This window comes from Apteryx mantelli, chromosome 2, assembly GCF_036417845.1.
Source record: "Apteryx mantelli isolate bAptMan1 chromosome 2, bAptMan1.hap1, whole genome shotgun sequence".
Lineage (NCBI taxonomy): Eukaryota > Metazoa > Chordata > Aves > Apterygiformes > Apterygidae > Apteryx > Apteryx mantelli.
The window spans coordinates 145,579,109-145,598,951 of NC_089979.1; the positions used below are offsets into that span (position 1 = coordinate 145,579,109).

The following is a 19,843-nucleotide window of genomic DNA, read 5'->3' on the forward strand; positions in this document are numbered from 1 at the left end:
GCACTCTAACTCACAGACTGAGAGTAAAGACACTTATCTGCTGTTCAGTTCTTCACAGGTTTAGGTATTTGACATTTGATACTGTTGCATTTATTTTCAAAGAGCATACATAAAGAAAGATGGGGCTCCATTACAACTTCTCTTTGCAAAGAAAAGAACATGAAGACTAATAAGCTCTAAATGTTTAGGACAGAAGAAGTATTAGAACCATTAGACAGACAAAGCAACAGTATCAAATACCATTATCCCAACATAAGAAAGATACAACAAAAACACTTGGAGTTAAAGCCAAACAAATTTAGATTTAAAACCTGCTTTTGCCTTAAAGAGAAGAAAAAAAGTGAGGATAATTACTGCTAGTATGTTATCAGGTGAGTATTCTTTAGCATGAGTGGATTTGGTATCTCTTGCAAACATTAGACCAAGAGTGAATGTTGATGTGGAAGAGCTGTTTTAGTAATGTGCAAGCCAATGAGTTTAGGATAGGGGGAATCAGATGAAATGTAATTGCCTGTGTAATGCAGAAGTTTACACTGCATCATTTAATGCTCATTTCTTGCTTTCAAATGTGGGAATGACTGTGTGAATGCTATCACTTGCATACCTTTTGCTTTTTCTTCTGAAAGTTCTCTTAAAACAGACAAATGAAAAAACATGCTGTTTCATCATCTACTTCTTTCCCCACAAATAGTTACAAAAAAAAGAAAAGTGAAGAGTTTCTTAAGCAGCTCCCGCTGGCACAAGCACAGAGCATGTGTAAATAGTCATGGATTTTCCCCTTAGCTATCTGGAGGGAAGTTTCAGTGATCAGTCCAAACACTATTTCTGTCAGAGGTGTGCCAGGAAAAACAGCAGAAATAAATTTACTGGAAAACCCAATAACAGCAACTTCCTAAGGAGGGTTGTTTATTTTTTAATAAATACATCATAATAAAATATGCTGATTGATTCAATCTCTTACTGTGGCAGAAGAACAAGCTAAAGGCATCACATTGCAAGAACTAGGTGCAGTGCTAAAGCATCAACACACCTTAAATCCCAATCTTAGATGTAATAAATGCTTAAAATAAGATTACTTCTGCTGAATATTCATGCTCTAATTAGTTGAATTATGGAGGTGCTACCCAAAGATTATACAAACCAGATAAACAGACTGAGTCAGAGAAAAAAATTCTTGTTATTTCTGTTTACAAACAGGTAAAGAGGTAAAGAGAGATGAAGTGTTCAAAGCTAGACAGAGTCTGAGGCATCAGACCAGTATTGACACCCTGAGATCTAATTCCTGCTCCAGAAGAAAATCAGCTCCTTCTCTTTGAGTACAACATGACAGTTTTAAAATCAGATCTTTCAGCCAGGACAAAGATACCCCCTGGTATGCCTCCATGTTTTATTCCAGAGAGGAAGAGGGCAGTGAATTACAGAGTTGCTTCCTGACTGATTTTATTCAGAGTTCATGAGAAAAAGGAAATAAAACACTCAAACAATGCTCCTCCCACCCACCCCCCTTCTTAAGGAAAGCAAACTTACAGAAGCAGCAGACTTATTTACTTCTTAGATAGAAAAATCCTGTCCATTTTCTACAAGCATGAAGACAGATATTTGTGTCCTACCCTCCCAAGCAGGTTTTCAGCAGAGAGCTTCACAAGACTGTTCACTGCTTCAGTCCTGGCCTCATTATCAGCTGCTGTGCAGAACAGGGCTATGCAGGTATAGCTCGCAATGCCCACTGCCAGTGAAGGACTGGGCCCCTCAGATCTAAGATAATGAGACACTGAGGGGCTATACTATATCCCCCCTGCGTTTCAGAAGTGCTAAGGAGTTGGCTTTATCTTGAAAATGTTAGTGTTTTTATTAGATCATAGCTTTTAGGTTTTTTGCTGCTCTTTAATTTTTTCATTAGTGTCCATTCTAGAATGTGATGAAAACGCTAGTTCTGATCCAGCAGAGTACATATGTATAAGGCTGACAATGTTTTGCTGTTAGATTTAGTATTGTTATGCTTAAGCTAAATCCTCAGAAAGCCATACTGGATATTAGCTAATACTAAAGGTGACAAAAAATGCCAAAATGAACAAAGATACAAGACGAAAGCCAAAAGCAAAGAGGAGGGGAATATCATTAACTCCTTACAAGACATCCTTAAAAGACACACATCCCAATCCAGAGGAGCACGGCGATTACACTGGTTATCCACAGCTTTGTTGGCTTCCCTAGGGCTCTAGCCAGTCACAGGAGCCCATCTGGGGATGGCCATTGCCACAACTGGATTCTGACATCTGACAGCAGCTCCTAACTTAAAAGTGCTTTTTATTAAGTGTCAACTGCCACCAACTGATTGCTTTACTTCTAACTTTGCTTAAAGAAAATTCAAAGGCATTTGGAATGTGTTGCTGTAAACTTGCAAAAAATGCTTTTAGATGGGTCAAGGACAATTAATTCCTGGCTGTAACACGTGCAGCATGCACAACACAGAATGCAAAACAGCAGGTGGTTATTATAGTCTGTAAACATTCCTGGAGCAGCTATATGATATAAAAATATGTATTTTTGTTAATGACAATATACACAGTTATCAGAACAGCAAAAAAAAGAAATAAAGCCCTGTAGCTTTTTGTTAATTAAAGAGACCTAAATTTTCCAAAGCACAGGGTATGGCAACTGATAACCTATCTGGTCCCTTTACTCCTTTGCTTTCTCATAAGCCCTATGCATACTTTCAAACAACATCTGCTGAAATTTTTTATTTAAAATTATGTAGAACCCTTATTTTCAGTGAAAACTCTAATCATTTTAATTCTGTGCATCTACTAGATAAAAGGAAAAGAAGTAATAATCTACAAGGTATACATTAATGAAGTATAAATAGATTCAGCTACAAAAGAACTGGACAAGAAAGAAACAACAATATGACAACACAGAAAGGAGTAGCGGATGTCTGACAAACCTGAAATAAGAACAATCTGTATACATTATCATCAGCTGTCCTGATAGCCACAGAGCTATCATTCCCAAATGCTTAGGTATCAGCCAAAAACTTCAGCCAAGATTTTCAAAAATATATGCTTAAATCTATGCTCCTAAGTTTTTCCAAAAGAAGAACATACATATAAACTCCTAAACCACTGTTAGATATTTACATAAAGAGAGTTTGGCACAAAGAACGGCTCAAGAAAATTACAGATCATATTTCAGATAAGAACTGGCATCTAAATAGCTGGGTTTCAGCTTCCCACAGAAGTTACCTCATCTAGGTGGGTTCTGTTTCTGCCTTTGGCTGACACTATATTTGCATATAGGAAAAAATTGGTATAGGTTAAAAAACCGTCCAGGGTTGTTTGACGTGTCTGTATTGAAAGTACCAGCGTGACATCTGGTGGGCACTTTTCAGGAAAGCAATAGGCTCATTCCTTAAATATTTGGCAACTCAGGAAAGGTCATAACAAAGCAAACAGAAGGAGCAAGAAGGCTAATATGAGCAACAAGGAAAACAGTATGGAACTATTCATGTGTGAGAAAAAATATTTACAAAAGCCACAGCAGGAGGAAGAATGTGTTCACTAAAATTGCTTTAATGTGTACTCAAGCATGACAAAATTTTGTGACAGGAACTGTAAATGCATCATATGTTGGCTGCTTGGGGATGTATTTTGTAATATTTGAGGAACTTTCGACACACATCCTGCATAGTAACAGAAACAGTAATCAAAACATCCGCCTAGAAGAGACCTCATGATCAGGAAGGTGATTTTTTTCCCCAGGGTGCAGCACATCTCTTTTGCTCAATGCATGTACTCAAGCCTGTATGTCCCCACATGCTAGAAACCCCACAGTATCATCTGTGGTAGTGGGGCACTGCATTCATGCTCTGCACTTAGGGGAAAAAAAAACTTTATTTTCTTGGAGTAGTTGTTTGCATGCCACCTCTACTTGTGTCAGGGTGAGCCACATGTGCATTACTGCTGCAACAAATCAGCCCAAGACCTTGCCCCAATAATTCTGCTAGTTGCATTTATTATGGAAATCACAGATCAGCAAATGAAGATGAACTCTGGTAACACTGCAGTGGTGTTGACTCAATGCAAGCACTAGACATGGAGAGAACAGACACTATCTGATCAGATTCTCCAGACACTTAAGACTGAGAGACCGAATGACAGTTAGGCACCTAAAGGGTGAACATCACAGAATTTAGACACCTGAAACACCATTCCTATGTTCTAAGTGCTGGTTTTGCACCCAGAAGTACTGCCCTTGGCTGAACAAACCAGCTATGAGCTTATTTCCTACCTAACACCATTTTGGCACTCAAGATTAGTATATTCCTAAGCCTGCTGAAGGGCTCACTTGGCTGTGCACGCCTCCGTGCAGAACGGAGCTCAGCCCCAAGCACAGAGGGATGAGGGAAAGGCACAGTGCCCACAGTGCCCGTAGCAGCATAGCATACGAATGCGTACAGGTTTCACCCACAGAGTGGCAGAACTGAGTTTTACATTACCCAAAAACAAGCTAGTGCTCTAAATTCCTGGATACAGGTAATTTTGTAAAATAGCCTGCTTTACTTCACTTATTGAAATCAAGCCACTGTGCAGCCAAAACTGAAAATTTAACCAATTTAACCAAATTTAAGCAAGAAAAAAAGCCAGTGCGATTTTTTTTATTTAGCCCACAGATAACGCATCCTAGCCTTTGCCTCCTGGACTCTTTGCCTATTTTTCATTACATAGCCACAGCTTAAAAAATAAAAATCATTCAGAAAATTGGGACTGGAACCAGGAATACCCTCTAGTAGCCGGATGCCTAAGACACTACTTTACAAGAACCAGGCTTTACATTGCTTACTGTCCATCTGCACCTATGGGTTTTACAAGCTAATGCTTATCTTCTCGCCATTACAGCTCTGAGTTCTACCGTATCAGGACATATACTCTGATACATACACTGATATATATCAGAACATATATGCTGATACATATGATTGCAATGAAGGCTGTACAAGAAGGAATCAGACTCCTTACTGCTGAACTTGCTCTGTGCTGCAATCATTTATACACAGCTGCTTTTCATACACTGGCTTCTGTTTGGTAAAAACAGAGCAGATGTGGATCCTGACCCCATGTTAATCAACCGAAGGATTAAGGGAGCTTGCATGACTCATCAATCTCTGTTTTAAATTATCCAAGTATTCAGTATTGAAGGTTTTGAAATAGGGTAAGTGTTAAAGGAGTACAGATCACTTGTAAAATGATATGCAAAGTAAGTAGAATTGTAAATGTCTTTTCACAATCGTAGGCATGTATTATATTTATCATCAGATATTTTTATACCTTAATTAAAACTGCAGTTAAAGACCATCTTGGGAACCATCAAACTGCAAGCGACTCAATCTCAGAAATTAATGTTGTTACTGAAAAACTACTTTTTAGCTTTAATTCTAAAAAGATCTCATGCCTGGGGAATACACAAACTGCTCTATTTATAATGAAATCAATGTGATAAGTTGTGTTATTGTATTGCATTGGATAAAAGCTGATTTTTAGCCTCGTAAATAATGGTAATATCAAAACCTCAATAACAGCACCATCCACAACTAAGATTATCTTGTTTTAGTCTTTCAGTGATACTCTTGCTGATGGCCAGAGAGCGATGAAAAAGTCCCACAATACTGAGCGCAGAGAACGGAACCAGAGAAGGGAAGGAGTAAGGAGAAAGAAAGCCTTCACCATAAAACCCTCTGCTAAAGAGGCTGAAAGTGGAAGTTGGGAGGGAAAACTAAGACTGGAAGTCACATGGGGTTGGAGAAAATTCAGGCGGCTCAAAATGGACAATCAAAATTTATAGAAACTTTTAATCTCCATAATTCTCTTTACCAATGAAGTGACAGAAATGCCTAGCCCCTCACCCTTACAGGTACATTATTTGATGATTATTCCAAAAAAAAAATTTGGCTATGATAGTGATGAGTGCCACAGAAAATCTTTGTAAAAAATAACTGTCTTCAGAGCAGAGTATAAATAATATGCCGTAAATATAACAAGGAGGAGTGGTGTCAAAGAGGAGAAAAAACAGCTGAATAAGTTGGGCAACATCGATTCTGGGCACTGGGTGAGGCATGAGTTCTATGGGTAGAAAACAGTATTTTCAAGTGCCTATTCTAAGAGACAAACTAAGGTTGTATATTCTCTCTTTGCTCTATCTGAAACTTTAGCAGGGTTATTTTACTGGCACTTTTACTTTATTTTAATACCTTTTGGTCTGTACTACGTTCACCTTTCTAATCAACCATTACATCACTGTTTGAAATCACATCTCTTCTCAAGTTGTGGCAATTTAAGAGGTAGTGAGATTTTTTTCTCTCCTCAAATAACATACTTATTTTCAAGTTTTTATCCCCTCATATATGCTAAGTAAACAATTCAGGAAATGTGAACTTTACACTTTAATTCTCTTTCTCCTCCCTAGCTTCTTTTATTGCATTTCTGGGAAGGACAAATTCCACACCCATTTCGCCAGGAAAGTTTGAAGCTTCAGCATGTAGCCACTAAGCTTGCAGCTAAACTGGATGGGAATGTAAGTAGCAACACTGTCCAGCTTAAGGCTTTCAGTTCAGGGTGGCTGAATTTACATGTCATGGCTAAGCTGTCAGATTTAAACATATCAAACCTAGTTAACTGGCCAGGCAGAGCGAGGGAAGCAAAAGGTATGTGATGTATACTGCATTTATGCTAGCCTTTGATCACTGTGAGGAAATATAGTAAATAAAATTAGTGTGACTTGTGATTAGGTTTTAAGGTAGTAATGCCATTACTGTAACTCAGTTTTGAATTCCTTCTTGACATCATATTAAGAATCCAGCAAAAGTTATGGAATGTAAACTGTATACATAATTTTCATTTTCTAGACAAAATTATTTTACTTAGGTCTCTTCTTAGGAAAATACACTGAATTATCTAAAAGGGCAATAGTACTAACATTCTGTGTTGCTTGAGTTCAGTCTTCCCACTAGAGGGATTACATATTCCTGTAGATCTGCATAATCAGTACCTACTTATCTTACACAGATCTCTTACTGGTGTATTTCTAACGCTAGCTTCCTAGTTGCAACATAGAAGTTACCACAATTCAGTAGCCCTTCAGAAGGCAGATCTATTGGTTTATCTCCTGGAACAGCCCGCCTTTTGCAGGACAATTATATAAAAATACAATAAAAAACAAACGCACTAGTGCAAACAAAACGCCTACCCACCAAACCATATAAAATACATTACTTCCTAGTTCCTTTGATTATGTGTTGTCAAATTTAGACAATCTTGCAAACATTAACTACTGAGCACAATGTTCGTTACCAATAGTCTCACTCAAAGCACTGCAAATGGAGGATGACTGGATATTCATGTTGTGTTCAAGTAAAGAAAAGAAGTAACTGTGAAACACTGCTGCCTTTTCTATACAACTAATACAGTTTTAGTACCTTCATCTAGCAATTGGTCTATATCTGATATGTTTATTCTCACTAATGTAGTTAAGAATGCCTTCCTGTTATCTGTAAGCTATTTGCCATACACATATATCACATTTGACATTTTGTTTCTCTTATCACTCTACAACTCTTTAAATCGTATCATTTATATTCATTGCCATTTACTTTCAATCTTTCCAGCCTTTAGTCATTTTATTTCCAGCTTTTAGTCTTTTTGTACCTATATTTTATTTTAATTAGGGAAGCTTCTTGCTCAGATGTTACTATATGTACTGTAACCAGGTTCAGCACAGTATCTCTGATAATGTATATGGCATGTAGATTAAGTCTGGTAAATAAAACTATCTGACCACTTAACAGTTTTATATTAACAGATGCTACTTGAACAGGGTAGGTCAAGGTATCTTCTGAGATAGGTCTTAGCCTGAAAAGCTATTCATATCCGCTACTTTGTTTCTCCGTTGCCCTGAAAAGACAGGCTTCGTGTATGCTACTCTGTGTGATGAAGATATGAAATAATGATATGCATCTTTCAGTTGACAACTCTCCGCAATATTAAATTTCATAGAACAACATACTGCTTGTCACATTACTGGCACTGTCAATGGTATCAGTGCAATTGATGCTGAAATAGCAAAAAATATACTATAGAAATATCATCTGAAAGCCATGCGCACATGGGATGTGGGATAAACATAGGATGACTTAAAAGCTGAGAAAGATGGCTCACTCCAAATGAAAAGTTTCCTGTAACTCAGAGTGATTAAACTAATACAGTCCTACACAAATTAATAAAGTTTTTCAGAAATTACACTAAGCAAACAGAAAATAAAATGCATTTCCCCTGCAAAACCTCCGTAAGATTTGTTTCAGTTATATGGAGACTAGTGAACAACTTTTCATTTTCTGGCAACTTAATCAAATACCTCTCATAATGAGGAAGTTTTAATACTTTGCATAGACCAAGCCATGGTCATTTCAAGTCATTGCTGCTTTCTGGGGTACTGGAGGGAACAAAGAATCAGCAGGATTAAAACACAGGTTGTTCCAGTGAGTTCTTCCAGTCTAGGGGAGGCTGTTAAACAAAAGTTTTGCTCGGTGCTAGCTGGGACTCCTGAGGTTAATTGCTAAAATCAGAGCTGCCTCAGACTATGGACTCCTGGTGGCACATGGCATGAAAGGCCTTTTGTAATTGTAGTATAACACCAGACTTCCTACCTCTCTTGTGTTTTGAAAGAATTTGGATCTACTGACCCAAGAAAAAACTGAATAGCTTATCTATTTTCTGTCTTTCAGACGAGCGATAGGTGCTCAGACTTCAAAAATAAAGTTACTATATCAAAAAAGTGGAGGACATGTTTAACGTGGCAGATAAATGCACTGTGATATATGCACAAAGAATAAACTAATGAGCTTATGAGCTTTATTTGTCTTGCCTTTTTATAAATCATGGATGGGTGATTCAGAAGTAATTTGACATCAGCATATACAAATGGTTCATTATTTAACATTTCCAGGGCTTTCTAAGTGACTTAGTGGATAACAGTATGACAAAGAAGACTGCATTTGCGAAAAAAGTCATCTATCTGTGTCCAGCGATACTGTGGCTTCCTGCACAATTTCTGACGACTGATACCGTAGGTTGCCCACACCAGCGTGGAGCCTCTTGGCATTACTGCAGCCGCTCACTCAGATGCACGGCTTCCTCTTTAACCACACGTTGGTTACCACAGGCGCCATTTCCCTGTGTGTGTTTGAAAGCTGATGACAGGGGCACTGCAGCAGTGCCAGGGTTTAGGATGAACTTAGGCTGCTCCCACTCATCTCCATCCCAGAACACAGCACAGCCAGTCCCAGCGCACAATGTGGAAGAGCTGGGTAGTGCGACCGGGTCCTCCTAAACACGCATTATACTCCTAGTCTGGGAAACAGCTTTCCTGTCTTGATGGGCACCAACAATTTACAGCGGGGCCTGATTTTCAATAATATCTTCAGTTGTCACCTCCATTGCAATAATGAGTTAGGGTTCACTATTCCCAGTAGGGCTAGCCACAATACTTTTGCCAAGCATCAGTCACAGCAGGGCAGCAGTGACAACTCGGTGCTTCCCGCTATCCTGCTTCCAACATCGGCTGTACCCAGGGACACCGCAGAGGCAGCCCTGAAGTTACAGAGAAAAAACTCCGCTACTCTCATTTCCAGCGTTTCTCGTTAGGCGGAAACACGAGGAGCTGCTAGGGCGAGACCTCGGCAACGGACGCGTCCCAGCGGCGCCCGCAGCGCAGCGCCGCGCCGCCGGCAGGCGCCCACACCGCGCTCCCCGCCGCGCTGCCCCCGGCAACGGGGAGGGGAAGCGGGGCACAGAGGCCGGCGCCGGCGCCGCGCCCCCGGGGGAGGCAGGCGCGGAGGCAGGCGGGCCGCCCGCAGCCCCGCCCGCAGCCGCAGGCAGCGCGGCGCCCAACCGCCGCCGCCCTCAGCGATAGGGCGGGAGGAGCCGCCCCCGCGCCGGCGGCCTGTACCACCCGGGGAGGGCTGGGGGGAGCCCCTCAGCTCCCAGCGGCACCGTGTGGCGCTGCCGCGCCGCTCGGCGGGCAGGCGGGCGGCCGCTTGCCTGTGGCGGGTGGCGAGGCCCGGAGCCTTCCAGCCCGCTCCCGTCTCCCCCGCCTGGCGCAGTGGTTCCGCCCGGGCGCTGGCTGGGCGGTAGCGCAGGCGGCGGGGCAGGTGCCGGCGGAACATGGCGTACTCGGGGCAGCCCGCCGGCGGCGGCGGTTACTACCAGGGCGGGGTGAGCGAGCAGCGCCGCGCGGCTGGGCCGGAGCGCGGGGGTGGCGAGGCGGCGGCGGCGCAGCCTGGTTGAGGCAGGGCCTCGGCGGGGCGGCTGGGGCGCGGAGCTCGGCGCCGTGTGCCGGAAAGGGGCCGTTTAACGAGCTCTCTGCGGGCTTAGGGGCGGCAGCTGGAGCGGGGGGCGGGGGAGAGGGGCTGCACCGCGGCCGGGCTCGCGGGGGCCGTTGCTTTGCGGCCGGGCCCGGCGGCGCCGCTCCCCGCCCGCCCTTCCGCTGCGCTCCGCCCGCAGGCGGCGCCCCCGGGGCCGGGCGGTGCCGCTGGGCCCGGCGTGGGCCGCGGAAGCCGGGAGGCCCGCGGCTACGAGACGCCCCCCGCGGAGCGGGCCGTCCCCAGTGAGGTCCCATGGCCGCGGGCTCGCGACAGGCTGTCCTCGCTTGTCGTGGGGTCAGTAACGGGCTAAGCAGCTTCGAAGAGCGAGCTGTACCTGCTCAGAACTCTAGCCGTCTCCAAAAACATGCAAAAGCTTGTCGTCCCTGCAAAAGATGTGTTCAAACACTGTTACGCTTCAGTTGATAATTTGCTCAACCTGGACAAGATTAATTCGTGTCATTCCACCACATTTCTGTTAAGAATCAATACTGTAAAAAACTTAGACCTTAATATAAGCACATATTTTCTTCTAGATGTTTTCCCTATAGATTTGCTTAGCTTTTTTGAAGTGCAGAGGAAATTCAGCGGGGCCTTAGAAACAGGCTATCTTTGGAAACCAGTTTTGTGCTGGTAGTAGACTGTAAAGTTTAAGCTTGGTGAGGTACAGCACACTGTTGAATCAGCAGATTGATCCAGTGCAAGGTTCTACATTGATGTGCTTAAATTATAAAAAATGGATATGCCAAGATTGTGTTCTTTTTTAAAAATAAATTTTTTTTTGGTTGATATGACTTTTACACGTGTATATAAAAACACAAATTGTTTCTTAAGTACAAACATTACAGTTTCTTACAGTTAACTGAATCATTTATTTATATTTAATTAACTTTATGCTTGATTTTTGAAGTATGGGGGAGCTCCAGGAGGACCAGCATTCCCTGGACAAGCTCAGGATCCTTTGTATGGTTATTTTGCTGCAGTAGCTGGGCAGGTAAGCTTTTAAAACGTTATTTATTTGTTGGGACTCTTTGTCCTGGGGAATAATTGCTACCTTAGCTTTGGGGGAGAGGATTGTCCAACATCTGTAGCAGGGAGAACTCTATTTTTCAAGTCTTTAAAAAAGCAGATTTGTTTTACTTAGTCCTTCTGCTAAAGTGTGTGAGAACTGTAGAAGAGCTAGCTAGCATTACTCGAACTATGTTACTATACAGGGACTATACAGTTACATGAAATGTAGCAACTGAGTTTTGGCTCGGTCCTTGGTCAGGGAATGCTGTCAGCTTCGGGAAAAAGAAGCCAGACGCCTTCTGGAAACATCAGCTGTGGAGATGGCCTTACTATGAGCAGGAAAGACTAATAAGAAAGAGATCATTATGTGATGAAGTGGCTTAATAGACTCACAGATGGAATAGCAGTCTTCAGTTGTGCCAATATCTGGGTTTGCTTGTTAGATAGGATGTTATTCTTTCAGAGAAGAGGGCATGCACAGCTTTGATTTTAGGCCTCTGTTTCTTTTTTTCCTGTTGTTTTAACTATATATATATATATATATATAGTTATTTAAAATATATTTATATATATATATTTCTTTCCTGTAATTTTGTGTCATGTATTGTTTCTATATGATTATGCATGTTTCTAAGAATAAGTATTTCTTGAAGTGGATTACAAAGCTTAGGAACAAATAAATCGATTTATTGAGCTAGAAGTTCTAACTTTGCCAGCAACACACATTATGTAGCTATTTATTGCACGTTTCTAGGATTTATGCAAATCTAAAACTCTGCTCCTGGACCTGATATGGGCAGGTACACGTAACTACTACCTAAAGGTTTAAATTCAGCAGACATAACTGAGGTTTAAATTTCCAGTTTAGGAAGACTGCAGTTTGTTATTGCTTTCTGTTCTCTCCATTATTCTTTTGAATTAACAGCGTCTTACAACCTAAACATTACCACTTTAATGTTGCTTATGAAAATATGTAGACCATGCATTTTTTTTTTATAATAAATGAGAACACTGGAATAATGTGCCTGTAATGAGGCAGGCCTCTCTAGTAAGGTGGAGCCCAAGCAAAATTCTGCTGAATGAATGCTGACAATTTGCCTGCCAGCACAGATGCCAAAGCATCCGGGTGCCATCAGATGGTGTTCCAGGAATCGGCAGTCAAGCCAGTAGCTTACTCTGGAAAAATGACAAGGGTCACAGTGTAAAGAGAAGGAGGAAGGTAGTAGCAAACAGGCAGTGCTGTGGAGAAAAGGTGACAAGAGCTGGACCTCAGTGAAGCACAGAACATGCCCAGATTACCCAAGTGAGGCATGGTTACTAAAAGCTTGGGAGTCAGTTGAGGTGATGGGTATAATCAAGTTAGTACATCTCTTAAATCCTTCTTTATTTGTAGGAATCATTCCTTATTAAAAATGACGTTTCAGAAACAACCCAGTTTATCCTTGGAATCAGAAGAGTCTGTTTCATTGAGTACTAGATGTCCAGATGTAAAAATGCTGTAAGGAGACAGTGAAATGGAACAGATAAAATATCAGTTGCCTTTGTAACCATCCATGCAAGTATGTAAAAAGCCAAATCTCACAGCTTTTAGGAAGTACTTATTACAGAATTCGTAAAGCTTTTGGTTATGGCTTACTGCTCTCTCTGTGATGCTTTTTCACCTAAATAATGTATAATGTCATCCCTCAGCATTCTATGAAATAGTTTATAACAGAAATTTTGTCCTAGATTTAAGGAGTTCATTTCCTTTGTTTATGAAAAAAAGTCAAAAGTATTGTTTTAAATCTTTATTAAATGAAGTGAAGGTATCTTTGTGAGAACTGATAATTTTCTTAAGTCTGTTTACAAAGCGCCTATGCTGGATATAGTTTAATTCTTAGGTTCTACTTTTAAAAAAGAAGAAAAAGAAAAAAAAAAAGGAAAGGCCAAGATGGGTTTTTGGTAATGTTAATCATCCAGATCCTGCCTTTTTCTCAGAATGTTTCCATCGCTTTAAAGAGATCTGCTGCTTAATATGCATGGCTAATTCAAATTGTATTTTGGAATTTTCCTGTAAATGTAATGTTTTTACTACATCTGTATAGTTAGGGCTGGTAGAGTAGGTTGGAAACCATTCTGGTTTTAGCAGTAGTCGTTAATGTTATATAGAATCAAAATGTTACTGCTCTTTTTTCAGACCTTGTCAAATGTCATATAGTATAATAATTACACACTATATCATATTAATAATCATGTGTTGTTTCTGAAAGTTACCTGGCTGTACCATTGTGACCAATCCATTTAGTAGCCTACCCCAGTTGTTAAATAAAATAAAAATGTATACTAGATTTAAAAACCTTAGGAAAATGCTGAGGCACATAAATTTATTTCAAATATAAGGCAACTCTTGTTTTCATATCTAACGCTTTACATTAAAGCCACATCATTTTGTGTTTTCTTTTGTAATTTATTTAATGCTTTACATTAAAGTCACACCGTTTTTGATATCTACAGATACAATGCACGATCTTTGAATGAGGTTAAATTATACTCAGGCTCTCTGTGAACTGAGGTTCATGTTGTGGGTGTGAGGAGTGTGACCTAGAATTCCAGCTCTGCTTTTGACAGCTCATTACTTTCATGGCTTGGCAGTTGTTTTCTCTGTTTGACCGTGAGAGAGATGCTTTGGAAGGGAATCATATTCAAAATTGCACAGATAGGTATCTTCTCTTCCCTCCCCCCCTTTCAAAATTCTTTATTTTCTGCTTTCATGTGTTTGGATAACAACTTACTATTTCCAAACAACCCTTTTTAAAATTTGTCAGTCGTAAGTCTGCCTTGGGAAGAAGGCATGTATGATCTGTGTTCCAGGTTTCCTACTGTAGCAATGAGATCTTAAACCTTAATCTAAAGTGAAAGTAATACCTATTAACTTGAAATTAGTACTTTGAGTGGAGTTGAGTTTCTGTGCACTTCACTCTCAAATTGATGCTACCAATATTTTATGCAAATTAAAACAAAAAGTTAAATTTAGCGCAAACCTGCTGCCAATCCTGATTATTTTTGAGTGCATAAAGTTACTAGATGTGAAAGCTAATGCATGTTGCAACAACGTCAACTAAAGAAACACTATTGGAGATTCAGGTTCTAAAAGACAGTTTCTGTCATATATCAGAGACAGGCATTCAGTTCTGTTTTGTAAGGATAACCGGTTTAATGCCGCTGAAAAGGAAGTGGGTACTGGGAATAATCAAACTGGAAGAGGGAATTAAAACTCTAGCTAATATATCTTCTGTTATCAAAAGGATGGACAAATAGATGCTGATGAACTACAGAGATGTCTCACCCAGTCAGGGATTGCAGGAGCATATAAACGTAAGTCAACAAACAAAATACCCCCGACCCTAAAGTATGCTTATTCTTATTACATCTAGAAAAAGCATGTAGCTGTGCTTTCTGCAAAGCATTTTTGTTTGCATGGTAAAAGGGCTTTCTTGACATGTGGACTACTTTCAAATGTAAAATCTCTGTACTTAGTTCTGACATATAGAACTTCCCTTCTCCACCTGGTTAGTTCCCCACTGCTGAGCTGCGGAGCTGAAGAAGTGGTTTGTTTTGTAATAGACAGGCAATTCTTAAAGTGTTTGGGCTTGTTTTGAAGTTGAGCTTTGATGTTGACAAAAAATTCTGTGGCGGAACTCTTCTGTCAGGGTGCTTAGTGTTTGATTTACAAAATTGAGTTTCTGTGAGTAAAGCTGGTTTGCTCAAGTGATCTCTATGGTGAAACAAAAATAACCACTTCAATTGAAACCCCAAACCGTTATGGATTAAGTTAAGAGCACGTTAATTTTATTTATAATTTCAGTAGTCTTCAGATTGTGTATTGTCAGTATTTTTGACAAGTCATGATTGGAAGCTCTTACTTGGATCAAAACATGGTATGGTTATATACAGTAGAAGCATTTATTTAATATATTACATAATATAATAAGCAATTTTAATCTTTATATAAACAAAATTGAAAATGGGTCATTCTTTTAATACAGCTGTTACTTTTCATTTTTCCAATTTAAATAGCTTTCAACTTAGAGACTTGCAGACTCATGATCTCAATGCTGGATGTATCCTTTATTATGAAATGTAAACATTTTTACATCACATGAACAAAGATAAGACAGCGTTTGAAAGTTGGGAAATGCTTTGTAATTCCCATTCAGACCTTGGTTCATATGTATTATTATCAGGTATGACTGTGAACAACAAAATTCCTTTCTTATTTTGTTTACAGGATGAAATAATAATTCTAATAAATGAGGCTCTCAGTGGTTGACCTTTATAACAAGTGGTATGTCTCTGAGTCTTGGGGACTGTTTCTCCATTGAATGCATAAGGAGTCAGGTCTGGCAGCTCAGAACAGAGGTTTGTGCGAATCACTCATTGTGCTTTTAAAATTGGACACCATTGTAGATGTCCGAATGAATTTAAGCATATTTACACAGGCTGAATATGATCTAAGGCCTCCTAAATCCCATTCCTTGCATGACTCAGGCTCATGTACCTTAGGAGGATGGTATATGGCATTCAGCAGTGGGACCTGTGGAAGACTTGGGTATGTAGTGCAAGCTTAGAACCTTTGAAGACTTTTAGTTAAGACTTATAGTGGAACGTTCAAATGTTTTTCTGTTAAAAAAAAAAAAAAAAAGTAGAAATGAAACTGGAAGGGTTGTGAACAACCTGCTTAGAATAACAGAGAACTGATGTTATTCTGACTTAATATTTTTATTTGGCATCTGTTTTTATTTCAGATATATGTGTTATTGATAACAACTGCACTACAGTGAGTAAATAGAGGATAGCCAGCTAAGTTACATTCAGAAAGAGCAAATACTTTTATAAGGTTTCACTGAGGAAAAAGTGGAGAGAGAGTGATTTCTCTGACCTTTGGTCAGAAGTATTGTCTGTCTGTGCTGTGGGATGCTCTAGTTAGTTTTCTATGAGAAGAAATAATAACAATAAAATATTGATAGTAGCCTCAGGGTATCTTTTATTTCCCAAACTTCAAAAGTTTTGAACCACAGATGATAAAAATACTAATCTCCATTGAACAGAGGGGTTTTTTTAATTTTGGAAGCTAAGAAACTTAACTTTGGAATCAGAGAGATATGTCTGGTACACTGGGATTTAATGAGTTTAAAGAACTCTGGGCTGTGGTCAATGGCTGGAGGCAACACTTCATAAGTTTTGACAACGATAGAAGTGGCACAGTGGATCGTCAAGAACTAGAGAAAGCCTTGACAAACATGGGTAAGTTGTGAAATTTTCTTGCTTTTAACACTGATGCTGACTCACAGCCTTTTCCAGCACCCATTAAAGTCCTGCAGTAACTGTCACATATTTCCAATAAAAATTGTGTTAGATTGTGTTAACTCACCTGTCGTTTCAATATGGACTTTTTTCTTTTCAAATAGGATTTAGATTGAGCCCACAGGCAGTGACAGCAATCACAAGGCGATACAGCACCCGTGGAAAGATTACATTTGATGATTACGTCGCCTGCTGTGTAAAACTCAGAGCTCTCACTGGTATGTTGATTATGGCCTTGTTAATGGCATCGCCATAATAGATTTTTGTTCAATAAAATCTGATTACTCAGGCATCTCAGGTTCAACTTTAACTTTTATGTAACACAAAATAGGTTTCTTTTAATGGAGTTTATAGGCAGAACTGGTACAATTATACAATCTGATTATTTAAGTCCCCATTGAAAAAGAGACTTAAAATTAATATAGGATTTATTCCAGAGACTAGAAAAGTTTTCAAAATTGGGAAACTGTTTATTAACAGAACATAAAGGGTGGGAGGAACACTGACAATGTTAAGTGATAAATGGGAAGATTTATCATACATACTGGATATGATAAATATGAAGATTAAGAACTGGAAGTTAAGTCTTGGAATGAATTGTAGTGTTCTTCATGAGCTCTCATCCATGTGATTTTCTTTTATTTCCTTGCCTCCGTTTTGCTCTGCCCTAATGCTCCCTTTTGTTCCTTCTTGGAACCTTGAACCTTTTGTTTTACTTTGGGATGAAATTCAGGAAGGTGAGAAATTTGCATGAAATGGTTTGTAATTATGAGGAGTAATATAAACTATGGGCTAGTCTTCTGATACTACAAAAGACAACTTGCAATAGGGGCGTGGCCAAAACTAAAATGAAAGTACAGTACATTTTAAAAAAGAAAAAAAAATTGATTAACTGTATTTCTTCTTACCTGATTTCTGTATTTATTTTTTAAATACATTTCTGCAGAATGTTTTAGAAGAAGGGATACATCTCAGCAAGGTTTTGTGAACTTCCAGTATGATGATGTAAGTAAACTTTAAGGAATCATTTAAACTTACGGGGTAAAACTAAAGAAAAACTAAAAACTAAAACTGAAGAGAAACAGTAATGATTTCCATTGTGTTTGTATTCCCCACTGTTATGGTACTACCTGAGAGCCTGAAGATCCTGTTTTTTGTTTCAATCAGCTCTTCTTTTGGAATTGAGCTAGGTAGAAGAATTGGAGTCAAATCTTCTCTCACAAAATTTTTACTTTTTTTGCAGAGGTTTATTTAAATTTCATTGTGCATTTTGTCATGGTTTCCCAGGGTTTAAGAACATCTAGGCAGGTACACTGCTCTTCAGACTCAGCTTCTCTCTTGCACACTTACTTCTACACATGCACGTGTACACATGTGCACATGGACACACTTTTTTAAGGCTAAGTAGGCATTTTGCTGGGGGGGGAGGAGGGGAGGGGAGATCCTAATCAGTCAGGTTTGTAGGACTTGGCTTCCTGACTGCACCTGTGTGAGAGAAGGAGAACGCTAAGGTTAAGTAATTCCTGGGTTTATTTGTTGTTATTAAGGAATTGTTTTGTTTTAAATTAACTATTAGCTAATTTTCATATTTAGCTTTAAAGCTTTGTTCTTGGACTGAACATGATTACAAGAAAGAATAGTGACAATGGGTATTTTAGGAGAAAAAGAGAGAACTTATTCTGTACCATACATTTAACAAATGGTTATTTTTTTTCAGTTCATACAATGTGTAATGAGCATCTAAGTCAAAAAGAAGGAAGCCGTGGATGATCACGATTACCATTCCAGTTTGTCTTTTGCTTTGCCAAAAGTTACCATGATTGTGTATCTTAATATTATAATTTGCATATTTTATAAAGTTACTGAATTATGCACTTGCCTTTATTTAGTTTTAATAATGAATATAAACTAATAATGTACTGTCATCTTTAACTTTCAACCTCTGACTATTAAAGATTTTTTTATTTTTCATAAACTTGTAAGTCACTATGTATAACTCAAATTATGTAGACAGTAAATTTTTCTGTAATGTATTTACTTCTGACTTTGTATGATTCACTAAAACCAGTTCCTGGAGTGCAATTTATCTTGTTTCTGACTTAAACAGTATCATGTGGATGATGATACATAAGATGATACATATTCTTTTGTCTTTGACAGTATAAGGCAGATGTACAAATAGAGTTAGCTTTTGGAATCATCATTTTACTGTGATCTGTTAGAACATCAGTAAATTGAAGTTGCTTGTTTTGACAGCTAGGCATTTTTGGGATGAAGTCAGTGGCACCAGGCACTAAGTGTAAATTGACCTTATTAGAACTACTTTTAAGCAGGGATGTGTAGAAACATAGCACAGAACTCCTTCAACAGGGTGATCTTGTTTACGGTGCTTTTATTCCAGAAAAATTACCATTCTGTTTGTGTCTGTACATAAAACACTTAATGTTTTAAAAACTACTCACTGTCAGTTTAATATATAAAAGTCCCTTTTAACTATGAACTTTGAATCTGTCAGACTACAGTTACATGTAAATTAATGTTTCTATCTGCTTAACAAGTACTCTTCCTGCCTTTATACAATGACCAAAACCCACTTTGAAAAACTCTTACCCGTCTACTTCAGATCATCAGCATGTAATTACCTCTGCTGTGGCCCTTACATAAGGGCAGCTACAGAAAAGCAAGACTTTTTGGCCTGAGATTTTCCAGGGCAAAAAAGATTTAATTTATAATAGAAATAAAAACAGCCAAGTTTTCTTTTTTTTGAAAGGGAAGAATGGCAGAGGGAGAAGCATAAATACATGGAGTTAGTTGAAACTTTTTTCCAATGAAATAAGTTCTTAGAATTTTGGTTAATTTTTGTCATTTCTGCCTGCCACAGAATGATAGATGATACTGATGCAAAGAATGCCAGATTCATACTGTTAGTAGAATTATATTTCTTATCGTAGTGGTTTAGGGCACTTTTGGCAGATGCACACCTCTGGGGAGGAGCCTTTGCCCATGGGAATGAAAGCAAAAAGTAAGTCTTTCACTGGCCAACAATGGAAATAATCCTCAGGGCAGAAGGCTTGTTGGAAG

General features: G+C 39.2%; 1 protein-coding gene across 1 annotated transcript; it reads left to right on the forward strand.

Annotated features, from left to right (window-relative positions):
• The first annotated feature begins 10,127 nt into the window (after positions 1-10,127).
• Positions 10,128-18,795, forward strand: SRI (sorcin). Its single transcript, XM_067291742.1, has 8 exons — positions 10,128-10,262; positions 11,319-11,402; positions 14,704-14,773; positions 15,476-15,519; positions 16,555-16,702; positions 16,867-16,980; positions 17,709-17,767; positions 18,480-18,795. Exons 1-8 carry the CDS (start codon positions 10,212-10,214, stop codon positions 18,504-18,506), a joined length of 597 nt encoding a protein of 198 aa, XP_067147843.1. The 5' UTR covers positions 10,128-10,211; the 3' UTR covers positions 18,507-18,795.
• The last annotated feature ends 1,048 nt before the right edge of the window (positions 18,796-19,843 follow it).

Coding starts and splice junctions, on each gene's coding strand:
- SRI (XM_067291742.1), top strand. CDS start 10,212: ATGGCGTACTCGGGGCAGCCCGCCGGCGGCGGCGGTTACTACCAGGGC. Junction 10,263..11,318: donor GCGGTTACTACCAGGGCGGG/GTGAGCGAGCAG, acceptor TGATTTTTGAAG/TATGGGGGAGCTCCAGGAGG. Junction 17,768..18,479: donor TGAACTTCCAGTATGATGAT/GTAAGTAAACTT, acceptor ATTTTTTTTCAG/TTCATACAATGTGTAATGAG.